Genomic DNA, 14,536 nt, shown 5'->3' with positions numbered 1-14,536 from the left:
TATTAGTGGTTATTTAATGTATAAAAAAAAAAATTGCAAAGCAAAAATTCCTTGGTGTATTTTTTTTATCTGTTTTATCTTTCAGTGCAAAAACAAATTCCAGGCATTCACAAGCAACATTTGAATTTGCGATTCATCTCATGCCAAAGGTGCAGTAACTCCTTTATCATCCTCTTATCACACTGTACAAATGGGAACATTGCATTCAAGCTGTTTCCAGGTCGCGGTAACATTGCCCAGACATTGAACATACAGTATTATTCCTGGTAAAGGAGATGCTGCCCTCTTGTGGACTGTATGGTGTCTCGAATACGCTGTAACATGGTTTCCGGCTGCAAAGTCAATGTCGAATGATCGAGCCTCTTGAAGTCCTCATTGCACAGGAGGCATTCAATTACGTGCGCCACTCTTTGGAGGTCAAAGGCAGCATGGTAAGGTCCGAGCGTGGTGAAGGTCTCGGAGAGATGTCGTGAGTAATCGGAGGAGGAATCCCCGGAGGAGCAAGCATTCAAGAAAGCCATTCGGTTGTCAGCAATGATCTTCACGAACGAGGCAAATTCCCCGTAATCAATACCGGAGCAGGCCTTCATGATGACCTGAGGGGAAACGCACCCAGTAATAAACCGATGCATTTAACATATTTGTGTTTTTGGACAACATGCCGACAGCATTATGAGAGCACAGTACCTGACAGTGCTGATGCCACGAATCCATTGTGCTTCTCCATTCGTCTATCTCCTTCTGAACAGATGACAGCTCATTCTGAAGGAACTGCCACATGATGTCAACGTTGCACCCATTCAACCAATTATGATTAATGGAGATGGTGTCCTCCTGTAAGGAAAACAAATTTTAATCAGGATTACAAAATGATGACGTCGATATTAATGTTCTCACATCTGTGATAAAAAGATAATTCTCATAGTATTATAAAACATACCATCATGTATCATATTGCTTTAACTCAACTGTGTAGATATCCTTGTCTCTGTACTTCTTACCAGATTATAAACTTGATGATGCCAGCCACTGGGCACGAAAATTATTTCACCTGCTTCTTGAATAATTTCAAGAGGTTGGCAGGCTTCTTCAGAGTGTGGAAAAAGGCCTCTGTTTTTAAGTTCGGCTGACGTAACATCATAAGGTAGATTGCCGTGAGTGTCTCGTAAAAAGTCCTCCTGACCCGGAGGATACAGGAGCCACTTCTTCCTGCCACAGATGTTTGCAGACCAACTGTAGGAGCGGAACACATCAGCGTGGAACGGTGTCCTGGTGACATGAGAAAGCATTGGATTGTATGAAAAATCTAAAACTTAGATAACGGAGGTTTTTTTTGGTTTTTTTTTTTACCAACATTGGGTTTAATTTTCAATACCATGAGCCTTTAGGTCCCATGTAGACAAACCGGTAGTCGTCCACTTCAAGTGTATCCCAGTATTCATTGAGCCAGTCAGAAGAAAAGAAGACTGGTGTGGTGTAAACATTATGTTCTGGAAAGTCCCTGCAAAGAATATATAAAAGTCGTCGTCAATGAGCTATTTTGCACAGTGTGTAAACATCTTTAGCGTATTACTACAATACCTTGACATGTGCCAGTCTTTCAGATAAAGGCATCCTTTGTGCGATGAGTTTCCATTCTGGATGTATTCCTTCCAGTAGTGTATAAATTCTTTGAAAGGCATAACTTGTTTAGGGTTGGCATTATATTCCTTTGAATTGCAGTTTGCAACGGGAACAGGAGTCTCGTCTGTGAATAAAAGGATAACAACAAATCAGAGAGCGCAGACCTCCTTCAAGACCAACACTACGCTCGTCTATGACATGCGTATACACGACTGCAACCACTCTACTGTATGTCTGTATATGTACCGCTTCCGGTTCTCTCTTTAAGCACTGGCCCTGAAAGCGTAATAACAATTGCTGGTTGAACTACGTTTGAGCAAGTAAACATGTATCTCAGAGGATTACTGGTACCTGTAAATGTAGACTGTGATACACAGTTATCTTATTTCTAGAATGGCCTGTGTTTTTGTCACCACTGAACTTTGAGCCGTGATTCAGATCTCCTCCATACTTGAATGGCTTTTTTTACCTTGCCTTATGCTACACCCATGTTCACCAAGTTTGATTAAAACAAGTTGTTGTTTTTTTCTATCATTTTGCTGACAAACAGGACAAACAAACCACATCAAAACATAACTTCCATAGCGGAGGTAAATACAAAATCAGTTTACATGACACCTGACAGTGCAAAACACGGCATTAGTATGTATAGTATGTAATCGATGCAGGAAGGAGTAAGAGGCTTATTTACCAAACTCTTGCAGCAGTTTCTGGAAATGAGGTTTCCCCTCTTCAGTCACCCACTGTTTCCGACACTTCCAGTCCTCCGTGAACCTTCTTGAAAACATGCACGGGTGGTTGGGAAGCAAATATTTCTTGAAAAACGTAGAATAGCTCAGCTCTCTGTCGATGTAATCGACGAAATGGGAGGACCAAAATTGCTCGTAGGACTGCTGCCTCGGTATTTTGACCAGGCTGCTGTAGTTACGGTACGCCTCCCTGTCCATGATGGTAAACAACGCGTCGGCTCGCTGGTGAGCTTCCTCAGCTGCGTTTGGTTAGCGGGGAAACGGCGAGGTGAAAGCTAGCGGGGAGACTTATTTTTGCCATTACATTGCGTCCATATTGGCACTTTTTCTGTCGAGAGTTGAAACCCGGTTCGGCCACGAAACGAACATTATGCTGACAACAGGTCGCTACATTTTTACTGCAACCCGAGGACTTGCAGGTTCCTGAACGACGCGCATACTGGAAAATACCGTTCCTGTTTATGATTTGTCACTACACGTACTAAGTATCCGTTTATTTAATGCCAATGCACGTGATTTTAACTACTTCGACGACCGCTGTCATTCCCAACCACAGTTATTTCCCTCTGAACCTTGACGTGTTGTTTTCTGACAGCAGAGTTTTCAACACGGACAGTGAATACAGCCGTACACGGGTGTGACATCACTTCCGCAGTAAACATCACAACATACTAGGAAGGCTACGAGGTAACGTAATGCTCAGCCCAATGTTGACGACTAATGTTATGTGGGACGGTTATCATTTTTTCAAGAGGAAGTGGGGGGGGGGGTGTTAAGTGGTTTGTAACGTTGTAACGATGCACGCGTAATGCGGTCAGCTGGATAGAGAGCTGAAGCCGCCTCAACTGAGCCCATCTGCCGCCTGGATCACACCGTGTATAAAGTATGTCCACCATCAGGACAGAGGTCACTCACCACAACGTCTTTTGGGATTGCAATTATAGATTAAAGCAGCACCAGTGTTTGTTTGTTTGTGTGCGTGTACAGTATTATACACGTGTCCTTCTTCCAGGTGAACCTGTGCATCTCCTTCCAAAATGAGCCGGGACGTTCCCATCCACAGCTGGCCGGGCTCCTATTACATCAACTCGGAGAAGCGGTGGGAAAACGGAACTCTGTCCCTCACCAGAACCATGGTGCGCTTCGTCTCCAACCACAGTAAGGAGAGCCTCACCAGCTTCCGCCTCTCACGGATCATGCAGATCAAGATGGAGTCGTCAAGTTTCATCTTCAGCACTCTCACGGTGCTGGAAGAGGGCAACGTGAAACACTGGTTCGGTTCCCTGAAGCCCAACAGGGTGGTGGTTTATAATGTGTTGGAGCATTTCTGGAGAGAACGCCTACTTTCTCCCAGCTCGGAGGCCCGCGGGGCAGAGTCTCAGCCCTCTAAAGGTAGGGAGCTGATCAACCTGGTGGCAGGGGCCCAGAGACGACTGGAGGACACCGGCAGTGTCCTCAGCCACCAGGGAGAGCAGTTTGACAGTATGATGCAGGGACTGGAGAAGATTGATTCTGACTTGGGCGTGGCTGACAAGTAATTATCCTAAAATGTCTTTGCCTATTGAGAGTTTTCTCATGTCTTGGTCATGTTGCAGGCTTATGCTGTTGACTTGTTTAACCAAGCAGAAGACGTGCTTAATACAATAGTAACATCAATTTCTCTTGTCTTGCAGACTTCTGTCAGAACTGGAGTCTCCGCCCTGGTGGCCTTTTGGCAAACTCCCCTGGAAGGTTCAGCAGGAGGCCAAGGCTGAAGATGCTGCAAGAGCTGCAGCCGCTGCTTCTGCAGCCAAGGGGTCCGGTAGAAATAAGGTGATCTCGAGCATTCCAGCAGTAGTGTCCAAAGGTGGAGACTCAGACTTGAAGCCCGGATGTTTGCTGGTGTTGGTGTCCTCGCTGGAGGCGAGAGACACTAACTGCCAACTTCTTCATCGGTTTGAACGAAATGAAATCGACGAAATTAGGGTGCACAGTCCCTACGAGCTTACCGTCAGACAGCGTTTTATCGGGAAGCCAGATATATGTTACAGGTTCCTGTCTGCCAAGATGTCAGAAGCAATGGCAGTGTTGGAGATGCAGTACAAGAAGAAGGTGGAGTTCACCAGCGAGTACACGTCTTTCAGGGCGACTCCAGTTTCATCTCCATGTGACAGAGAAGGGACAAGCTGGAATGAAGGTAAGATACAGGTCAAATAAACGGAGGCTCTGTTAATTCACTGCTGTTTACATGCCTGGTATGAATGTGGCCACTAAGTGGCAGTAAAGGTCCATGTTTCCACTTTGACATATTTATAACAGTGCAGCCACATGTAAAAACATTTCATCATGGTTATTGGTGTCTCTGTTGGGCAGAAATGTATTTTTGATGAGTCACTTCATCCCTATTGCCTCAGCTGCTGTGCTTTAGAGTTTACTGTCTGCTTTCCTCATAAACAACATATGCACTCTGCACTTTTTCACCATCTCCACCCATGGAGTCAGGTTTAATGCAGAAGTGCCAAGAGACAGAGCTCCCGCTGGAGGTCCCAGCAGGAGAGTTGTCCCAGTTGCAGGTGCATGTCCTCCAGCCATCTGTCAGTCAGGCTGAGGCCAAGGAGCTCAAACAGGTGAGAAAGTTGGATTCCCATCGCCTGTGCAAAAATATAACCGCAATATCAAGATTTTTCATGTTTGTATGTACAACTTGGGAGTACAAGACAAGAGTTAATACAAATAACTAGCCCATGTGTGCAGGCAACAGATGGCCTAAAATAGTGTTATCTTAAATAATCATATGGTTTCTGAAACACATATTTTCATCCCAAACCACAATTCACTGTAATGATTTGTATTTTTCATCCTGTATGTTTAAAATGTTATTTGGTGAGACCACAAACCGACGTCCATCCTCGTTTTAAGAGAGGAAAAGAAACACGGTCTGTGATTTGGTCAGACTCGACAATGTCTTTCCATTCAGAGCCTCGCGGCACAGAGCTGTTACAGACACGGTCTGTGGTGGCAAGACCTACACAGTGACGCAAATTCAGGCCTGTGATTCGGACAATTTTTTTCATGTGTGACTCACTGTTGCAGGTTGCTTAGACTGAGATAGTTCATGTAAAACCTCCAGCAAGCTACTTTTGTTTTAACTATAGCAAGTTCACTTCAATAACAGGATTGCCATAAGTGAAGGACTGCTAGTCTACAGCACACAAGATCATCTGATAGCTTGCCGGATAGAGGGGAAGACGCAATAATATTAACTCTCCCTGCTGAAAAGTAACTAAAGAATTATTGTAAACACTTTTACGAATGTGGTTTATAATAAAATTGTAAGGCAAATACTGATAAATGTTTAACAGTCTAAACATCTCCTTAAGATATACTTGTTATTATTAATCGTTTTACATAAACAGTTAACCTAAATAAGTATTCTTGATAAGGTTATCGTAACATTGTGCTTTTTTTTATAAGGGTGAAGAAGAGAGGTGCTGAGAGTGAAAAAGTGCCATTTGTGCTCTTACTTTTGGTGCATTTAGCAGATGAAAACAAAAACTTAATTTTCCAAATAGAAAAAAAACGTGCAATATCCAGGATAAAGAGGTTACTGTCAATAGTTGAAACCTAAAATTTAAAAATGATTCTCAAATGTAATATATTGGGGCAGACGAATTCAACATTTAGTAGCAGACTAATGACTCAATTTTGTTGCAGCATTATGTTAATGTTAAAAGTCCTTTTTCATGATACATTATTTGATGTACACCCTTCATAAATAACTAAAGTTATTCTCCTTCACTTTATGCCTAGAATGTAGGAAATGATTGCACATAATAACATAATAGTTCAGATAAATCTGACAGCAGTAGCAGCAGTGAGCCAATCATAAAGCCTGGCTTGTCTATTGTGTTTTTAAATTGCTTATTGTCTACAGCTGATAATGGCTCACATTTCAAAGGCTGCCAGTTTTGACTTCCTCCTATCCTTCTGCACACACCCTGCTTTTAATGGACTTCAAGTTAAGATTAGAATCGACCGTGGGACAACTTGTGCAGCGGGTCACGCAGTTTCATGTCCCGTCTGTGCTGCGGAAAACGTTCACGTTTGTCTCAGCAGTTTTATACAATTATTATTGTCAAGAAGTTGAAAAATCCTACTTGTTAACAGCACAAACTGGTTCAGATCATTTTGTGTGTGTGTGTGTGTGTGTGTGTGTGTGTACTGCATACTAATTCTCAGTCTTGAAATGACTGTGAATTTTAACTCATTTTTCTGTTAGTTGTAGCCTAAATGTTTCATTTTCGGGGGTTTCGCCACGACTTAAGTCCGCCTGCCATTGTATGAGCAGCAGATACAAATATTCATGTGTTTTTACACGACGCACCAAAACTCTTGTGAATGTTAACTGTAAGGTGTGACTCAGTCCTGTCGTCCCAGTTGAAACTGTAAAGTCACAGACCTAATTGAGTGAATGCAGTTGTTCCTTGGTGTGTATTGACATACTATCTGTTTTTCAAACTGTTGCCTGGAGCTGTCTCTGTGCTCAGTTAAAATATCCACATATACCAGCCAGTGAAAACTGACATTATGTCAGTGTGTGTGAGAGAGCATGTGTAGCATAACATAATACTAGTTTGAAAACCATGCTGGTGGGGTTTGAAGTGAGTGTTTATTAGGCTTTGCTTGGCACGTTGCAGTATATTTAAGCTGTTCCATTAACCATAACGTACACAGATGTTAAACCATGCATGTACTGTATAGTTCCTTAAACCCACTGAAAGTAGAAAACAAACAGTATTGTATGATATCACCGATCCCCGGAGACAAGCCGCGACTTTTCTCTGTGTATCTCAAGTTTCATTCACTCCTTAATATGAAATATTATCGTATCAGCAACATGAATAACTATTATTGCACCATAGTTGGTGTTAAACTATAATGTCGCCTTCTGATCTGCAGACATTAAGTCACAAGGTGGTGTCTTTGTTGGCAAAATGAAGAGGAAGAACTCTGAATTAAAGCCATCACTCTTTCTCTAGTACTCGCTTGCTTTACAACTCCCTGACCCCATCTTTACGCCCGTTCACATATGGTCCACATGCTCCGCTCTGAAACGCACGTCTGTGGTGCACTTTTACTATTTAATAGATTTTTTATTCCCGTTTTGTTCCTTAGTTATTTATGTCTACTATGTCTTCTACTTAAGTGTATTTACTTAAACAAATGAGTGTGTGTGTGTGTGTGTGTGTGTGTGTGTCTCCACATGCGTGTACTTATTGGATTGTGTGTGTGTAGATGCTGATGCAGCTGAAGAACCTCGCCCTGGAAGCCGAGACAGAGCTGGAGCGGCAGGATGACGTTCTGGACGACCTGACGAGCTCGACGGACCGAGCCACCATGAACGTAGAGAAGCACACCTGCCGCATGAAAAGACTGCTGTAGTCCCGACAGTTCAAGAGACGCATGTGGTCGCCGTGTCCCTCCGAAGAAATGCACTGTAAGCCTCCTGGAATTGGTATGGTTTGAAATACAGCATTGGGGATTTCCAAGATTTGTGTTGTATTCGATGGTATCAGCTCATGGGTTTAAGGTCAGTGTCAGTGATTTCTGTGAAAGTGCAGCAATGTTCACTTAAAGCTAAAGACATTCACCAAAATCTCTGATATTTGCACATCAGTGACTTTAAATAAGAACATACCGAAGAAAGCGGTGATTGTTTTTTTTTGTTGTTTTGTTTTTTTAGAAATTAGGTGAGATGTGGGCTCACAAATTTTGGTCATATTTTTACATGACACTAGTTAAGAATTTGTGTAATTTTAAATGTAAAATTGTAATTTTTTATTTATTTCATTAGTTTATTTAAAACAATCCAAACATGTGAGATTTGTAGAATAAATACCCACCCTCCTATTGCATATCTTGCAAGTGCAGACACCATTACTTTTTACTTCGGTTCCAGTTGACTACAGCCTAAAAAAAAGATTTCTGCCTTCTCACATTTTGGAGTCAGAATAAGGATAAAATTCTGTGGAAAGGAAGGAGGACTCTCAAAACTGACAATAACATCATGATGAGCAGGTGATTATCACTGAGGAGGAAAAAAAATATTCATCCCTCACTGGTTTCAGCACACGGTAGTAGGGTTGGAACAATATGCTTATTAACCGATTTAATGCTCTCACGATACTTGGGTGCTAAGTCCATATGTATTGTGATTTTAAAGCATTGGGGTTTAAAATGACTATTTATTTAAATTTTTGTTTACTTTTTTTTTTTTTAAATGAGGCCATGGGGAAAAGTTCAATGAGTCATCTAGAGATTATGTATGTCATGAGTTAAGTTTTCCAAAAACAATGCACATCACATGTAAATAAGATACTAAAATTAATAATAAAGTTAAATAAAGTACTGTTATAATGGAGTGAATCAAAGCTGAATCGCTGGTGTTTTCATTCTGAAGCACCCGGGCTCGTCTCAGGCCAAAAGGTGTTGATGCAATAGTTGTGAGCAACAACAGTTAGCTGTTGGTAGTAAGCGAAAAGTTGAACCATTACCAGTTAGCGATAAACATGTATTTATTCACTGTGAACGGGAAACTGGCGATTTCCAGGGGCCATTTGAACTAACCAACAGCTCTCTGGTTCATGCGCTGATGCTAACAAGCTAGATCCTGGGCTAACTGTTAGCTGCTAGCTGTTACTGCACAACTCGGTGTGAATAATAAATGAAATATCAACTCAGAAATCAGCGTGGCGAGTTAAAAGTAGTAACATAAAGAATCACGATACTCTAGTGCAGGGGTGTCAAACTCATTTTAGTCAAGGGGCCACATACCGTCCACTTTGATCTCAAGTGGGCCAGACCAGTAAAATCATAGCATAATAACGCATACATAACGACAATATTTCTCTATGTTTAAATCATTGGTGATGGTTTTTGGATGATAAACCCTATTTTAAAGGTCTTTCTACAATAAACTAGAAACATAAAGACCAAAAACTCAGACATCAGCCCACTGTTTATCTGCCTGGGCTCTCCTCTGCAGATTCCCTAGCAGCGAGCGCTTCTGCCTCCGGAGCAGACGTCGCATTTACGCTGTTTTTGAAGCAATTACTGGATCGATTAAAAAAAAAATTACAAAACGTTTGTACTCATAAACCTCCATATTCTCATAGAAATGCACTTTATGTCTTTCTGTAATTTTCACACTTAGCAAAGTCATCCGTATGTTTGACACCCCTGCTCTAGTGAATTGGTTCACCTGAGGTAACTCCTACTGATTGGTCGTGTCACCTGAGTGAGAGCCGGGCGAATAGCTTGAATCCTCAGTGCATGTCATGCGCACTCCGGTGAAATAAGCTCTGTATCAGAGGAGACACGCCGCGGTTTAGAAGTTGCACAACTACAAAGACGAACAAAATAGACATTCAGAAAAGAAGCAGGAAATGGCTAGTGAATTAAATAACTGCACAAACTTATGAAAAGAAACTTGCATGTTGTTTCCGCAGCTGTTATTTAAAGACAGGTGTAAGAGTTAAGGGTAAACCTAATTTAATCCTGTTGATGAACGTTTTCCAATATAGCTTAGGGTAACTAGATAAGGTTGGTTTGTGTCATCACATTACTGTGTCCCTGCTGATGTACTGCCATTCTTTCTTTTTACAACCATTTGTGTCCTGTTACCAACTTGTCTTTCTCAGGTGTCACTTATCCTCCCTGGACATGGTTTCCCTGTGGCTTAACGTTGCATGTCTCAATATTACTGCTTTGTATTGCATCAAGTAATGTTCCAAAATGTTCCATCATTATATGTATAGCAGAAGACTGTAAATGTGTAACTAAGTACTGGGGCTCTTGAAAACACAAAACAGAAATATCCCCCGCTCTTTGTTTTGAAATATTATAGATGAAATAATTCATATTAAGATGTAAATCTACTGTATATGCCTTGCTAAAGACTTATACTAATCTAAATGTGTATTATCTGTAAAAGACTGACATATATATTGTGATTCTGTAATTTTATTGTGGTTTGTTTTCACTGTGAACTTGTGATGAGCGATTGGTTAAAACGGAGTTATCTGTACCAAGTTTAAAAAGGATTTCGGTGCCTATTTTAGCTGATAATAAAGTCATCCTGACACTGGATACAAATTATAAGGGAAGTTCACCTGTTTCATTCTGCTGTTGTAAGTACTAAATGAATTCCTTTTTTATCGGTCATTTAAAGTCTGTAATAACTTATTGGCAATACAATTTAAATAAGTTAAATAATGTTCATTCATATTGGTCCGTGTGTATTAATGAATGCCGCTGAATGCTAGCCTGATTCCGCCCGCCTATTGCTCATGGCCTCAGTCTTTTACTCTAAAGGGCGGACCATTCAGCAACCAGTGGGGGGCGGCTATGTGCGATGAGCTTAAATTCAAGTGTTTGTGGCGGCGGTGGTGGAGCTAGATGAAGCAATATGAACAGTTGTAGCAATATAAGCAAAAATCAAGGAATTGAATGCCAAAATGCCTAAACATTTTTTTTTTTTCAAAGTCTGAAATGGTAATTCATGGACAGGGTGTTAAACTCTGCCCACATTGTGGGAGGGTCTCTGTTCACAGCATGGTCAGTATTGGCGCACAACATACGTCATATGGTGGTCAATGCCGTTTGGTTAACAGCCGTTTCGATAGTTTCACCAAAGGTCGACACCCACTAGGATGCAACGACTGGAAACAATCCTGAATAGAGCATGGCCAGACCCATATATTGAAAATCTGGGTGATTTAACAAGTAAATGCTAATATTTGCTGTAATTAAGCTAAATAGATCGTCATATCAACTTCCTAATATGCCAGCATTTTGTTCATATGTTGTTGTTTTGTTCCCCAACTCTCCTAAAATCGATTAATGCAGGATTCATGTTTATTCTAATTTGTGTTTTGGTATCCATCTAGCCAGGGGAACTGTCAGAATTAGCATTTAAAACTAAAGATGCAAAAAGAAACATTTCTATCAGCATTTCTGAAGAAGTGCAGTGTAAATTTCAACAGTTTATCTCCATGATGCATATGAACTTTGGTGTAAAAAGTAGTTTTCGTCATTTGAGATTTTTTTTGGCTCTTGCAAATGACAATGGTAGTAATGGTTTTAATCACCTTTTAACACGAGCTCGAGTCGGTTGGCTTGGAAATATTTTCAAAGGCAAGCGGAGCGTTTGTAACAAGCGATTGACTGAATGATCATGAGAACATTTCACTAAAATGTCCTGACATAAAATGACCACTAAAGCCCCCCCAAAAAAACCATCACATATGGAGATGGAAAACACTTAGGTTTATCATCTGGAGGAAAACTCAGCCGGAGAAATGACCTTCCTGAACTTTAACTAAGCTTTAACAAAAAGTCATCAGGCAACGCCCCTCATAGTCGGCTCCCATGTGACAAATTGCAACAGAGAAAATCAAAACAAATGCAAACTAGAAACGGATGTTAATTACGGTTTCAGCCGCTGTGCCTGCTGTTGTGGGGAAGTGGCTCACTTTATACCCTCTAGTATTATAACATCCTGTTGGCACCAAGACTGTTGGCATCAGCTGACCACCTCTGTCGGATTGCTCTCACCAGAAGGCGGGACTACTTCATATCAACAGTAGACCAGATTTGGTTTGGCAAGTCGCTGAGTACTCAATTAGGAATCAGGAAGAAGCCTTATATAAAAGGGTTGGAAAGACGACTGACAGCCTCATTCAACAGTCTGGTCCTAGTTAGCCTGAACTTATCACTTATATTAAACACAGCCCACCATGAAAGATGTGACACTGAAAGCACCGTGCAAAACACGAAAGGGATGCCTTGACATGAAGCGTTCTTATAACACAGCTGAATATGTTTTCACTGAGGGCCATTTATTTTTGTTGATTTCAGTGATAAACAGTCGGATTTTTGGAAGTCCCAAAGTCCAGAAGCACACCACATGGTTATGTGAATTCCAACGCTTAAAAAAGGTTAGGGAAATAGAGCACACACTGGCGTGGTTTCGAAGCAGCCTTGCAATACGAGGAAGTGGTGGCGGTCTTGTCTGACCACAGATACATGAGATCCGGCTTTGCCTTCCTAACGGATGGTATGGAGACACAAGGGATTTTGCTGGCCTTGACTTCCAAGTCTGTTTACTTGATAGTTCTGCGGTGAGCGCTCTCATTCAAGGAGCGTGTCTCCACTGATGGTCAATCAATCTCCTCTTGCAGGGAAAAAAGCAACCAGTGTTTGCGGGCTGTGAGGGCAAATGTCAGTTGCACTGCATTCCAAAATATGGAGTCGTGAGACTGCAATAGAAATTGTCTGCATACACCATTCTCAAAAAAAAAAATTACTTTTTTAATGTCCATTTGTAAGAATTAAAGCACTCGGCTCCACTTTCCTTGTGTTATTCAGTAATCTGTAAATGACGGAGCAATTATGCTTTCAACCTACTTTCATTTAAGTCGTGTATTTTAGCATTACTCATCAAAATTCATGAGCAGTTGTTGATGTAGAGCAAACTGAGGTACATAAATAAAATATTGGAGAAATTTGTCTTCCACAGCACTATTAGACCATGTCTGGGTCTAATGGCCTAATTTTCGACTCACATCCTGGACGGCCTCTGACTAGTGCAGGTGTTGCTGGGTTTCCTTTTGCTGAGGGAGTTTCTGGTTTCAGGAAATAAGGCCTGTTGGTTAATGTTAGAACTGGGAAAAAACGTTCCTGGAGGGAAGGTGCTTGAGTCCAAGCAGGGGTGTATACAGTGTGTAGTCTCGAAAGTGATACGACACTTCACATCAACATGGTCTTCTTTTATATCAGCGCGGTAACGTTTGCTGCTCTGGTTTAGTCATAGATGGGCATTGCTCTACAGGCATAAATGAACATGTGAATTTACATATTTTTGTGTACATACATTGTTTAAAATTTGATCTTTCTTTTGTTTAGTCAAACTATTAATGCACTCCGTGTTGCTGTTAATAAGGTACTTTCCCAGATGCTCTGCTGCATGATGATATCATGTGCTGTTGCACATCGTTATGTTTTCCTTGGTCTTTCAGGCGCACTTTGGTTTTCTGGCTTTTGTTTCGCAAACTTTTCTCATTTTTGTACGACAGAGTTAACAGCTTTGCAGCCAAACTAAACTTGGCTGTGGTTTTATACAGTAGTATCAGTCTCAAATCAACTCCAGGTGAAAACCCACATTACGGCCTACCTGAACTCTGCTGAGGTGCTTGCATATGAATACTGTATTACTTACTAACTTGCATATTAATGCTTGAAGTGAATACGTGCAATGAATCATTCAGCAGGAAAGTTGATTCATGCTCAGATAACGTGCTCAGAGTGTAGAGGGACGTGCTCAACAATACTCTACAATAACTTACATCTAGGTTGGAGCATTTTTACGGGTTAAGCGTGCATCTTTACACTATTGTTGCACTGTTAGCTATTTTTACTTAATTGTGTCTTATGAGGTGTTCGCAACAACATATTCCCATATATTTATATTGTGTGAATTATTGTAAGTTAGTAGCAATGCATACTTATTCTCAGCCACTAGGCCAGCGTTTGACTTTCTGACAATAAAGTGGAAAAATATTCAATAATTCATGTTTTTTTATAATGCTATTGTTAATTCGATCTCATAGGATTCAGTAGAGGGCAGCAGTGAGTTGCTGTTGGCGAGTTTAAACTTATTACCTACAAAAATGTATTGCGTAACGATCTTTGCACTTTGTGTGAGGACAGTATTATTGTATTTGCACTGCGGTTGATCAGCTGGGATAATGTATGGCCTAAGAAGTACACATATAAATACTTGCAAATGTCTCAATGCATATTACAACCAAAAAAAAAAATCGAATAAATCATCATTCTTTCTTCATTTCATTGGAATAATAGTCCTATATTTAGACTCATGGGTGTCTGCACAAGTACATTATCTGTAACCACCAACAGAAATCTCTTTGGAGGTCTTGTTTGTTTTATTTGGGAAACCTCCTCTGAAAATGCATCTCACTTTTCTGCACAAGGTAAATGAGAACACGACCTGTCCAGAAGTGCAGCTTTGGCAAGTTTGAGGGCTCCCTTTTGTGATGACTGGATTATGTATTCATTAAAAGTCCATCTATACAGCTCCCCAAACAGGTTGTCAGGCCATGAGC

At 41.0% G+C, this 14,536-nt stretch overlaps 2 protein-coding genes across 4 annotated transcripts; one reads left to right on the top strand and one right to left on the bottom strand.

Annotated features, from left to right (window-relative positions):
- jmjd4 (jumonji domain containing 4) lies at nucleotides 1-2,921 on the bottom strand. Its single transcript, XM_069692216.1, has 6 exons — nucleotides 2,315-2,921; nucleotides 1,582-1,747; nucleotides 1,376-1,501; nucleotides 1,002-1,269; nucleotides 688-834; nucleotides 1-596 (listed from the first exon to the last, which is right to left on the bottom strand). The coding sequence occupies exons 1-6, from the start codon at nucleotides 2,568-2,570 to the stop codon at nucleotides 258-260; spliced, it is 1,302 nt and encodes a 433-aa protein (XP_069548317.1). The 5' UTR covers nucleotides 2,571-2,921; the 3' UTR covers nucleotides 1-257.
- Nucleotides 2,922-2,967: 46 nt separating this feature from the next.
- On the top strand, nucleotides 2,968-9,570 carry snap47 (synaptosome associated protein 47). 3 transcript variants are annotated; one of them, XM_069692218.1, is made up of 5 exons: nucleotides 2,968-3,059; nucleotides 3,385-3,906; nucleotides 4,046-4,548; nucleotides 4,854-4,978; nucleotides 7,647-9,570. In XM_069692218.1, exons 2-5 carry the CDS (start codon nucleotides 3,410-3,412, stop codon nucleotides 7,791-7,793), a joined length of 1,272 nt encoding a protein of 423 aa, XP_069548319.1. In that variant the 5' UTR covers nucleotides 2,968-3,059; nucleotides 3,385-3,409; the 3' UTR covers nucleotides 7,794-9,570. The 3 variants fall into 3 exon arrangements, with proteins under 3 accessions (XP_069548319.1, XP_069548318.1, XP_069548320.1); XM_069692217.1 differs by lacking the exon at nucleotides 2,968-3,059 and adding an exon at nucleotides 3,066-3,255; XM_069692219.1 differs by lacking the exon at nucleotides 2,968-3,059 and adding an exon at nucleotides 3,066-3,278.
- Nucleotides 9,571-14,536: the final 4,966 nt, after the last annotated feature.

Source organism: Brachyistius frenatus, unplaced genomic scaffold (assembly GCF_029030835.1).
Source record: "Brachyistius frenatus isolate BFR_SWC_R1_liver_20210118 unplaced genomic scaffold, ASM2903083v1 Contig_12, whole genome shotgun sequence".
NCBI classification, from domain to species: domain Eukaryota; kingdom Metazoa; phylum Chordata; class Actinopteri; family Embiotocidae; genus Brachyistius; species Brachyistius frenatus.
This window is presented reverse-complemented; position numbering and strand designations above follow the sequence as displayed.

What these genes read in the sequence shown, in the direction of transcription:
- snap47 (XM_069692218.1), top strand. Translation starts at nt 3,410, where the DNA reads ATGAGCCGGGACGTTCCCATCCACAGCTGGCCGGGCTCCTATTACATC. An exon ending in GACTTGGGCGTGGCTGACAA is followed by an intron (nt 3,907 to 4,045) that starts GTAATTATCCTA and finishes CTTGTCTTGCAG; the next exon opens with ACTTCTGTCAGAACTGGAGT. An exon ending in AGGCCAAGGAGCTCAAACAG is followed by an intron (nt 4,979 to 7,646) that starts GTGAGAAAGTTG and finishes GTGTGTGTGTAG; the next exon opens with ATGCTGATGCAGCTGAAGAA.
- jmjd4 (XM_069692216.1), bottom strand. Translation starts at nt 2,570, where the DNA reads ATGGACAGGGAGGCGTACCGTAACTACAGCAGCCTGGTCAAAATACCG. An exon ending in GAAACTGCTGCAAGAGTTTG is followed by an intron (nt 1,748 to 2,314) that starts GTAAATAAGCCT and finishes TTTTATTCACAG; the next exon opens with ACGAGACTCCTGTTCCCGTT. An exon ending in ATCATCAAGTTTATAATCTG is followed by an intron (nt 835 to 1,001) that starts GTAAGAAGTACA and finishes TTTTCCTTACAG; the next exon opens with GAGGACACCATCTCCATTAA.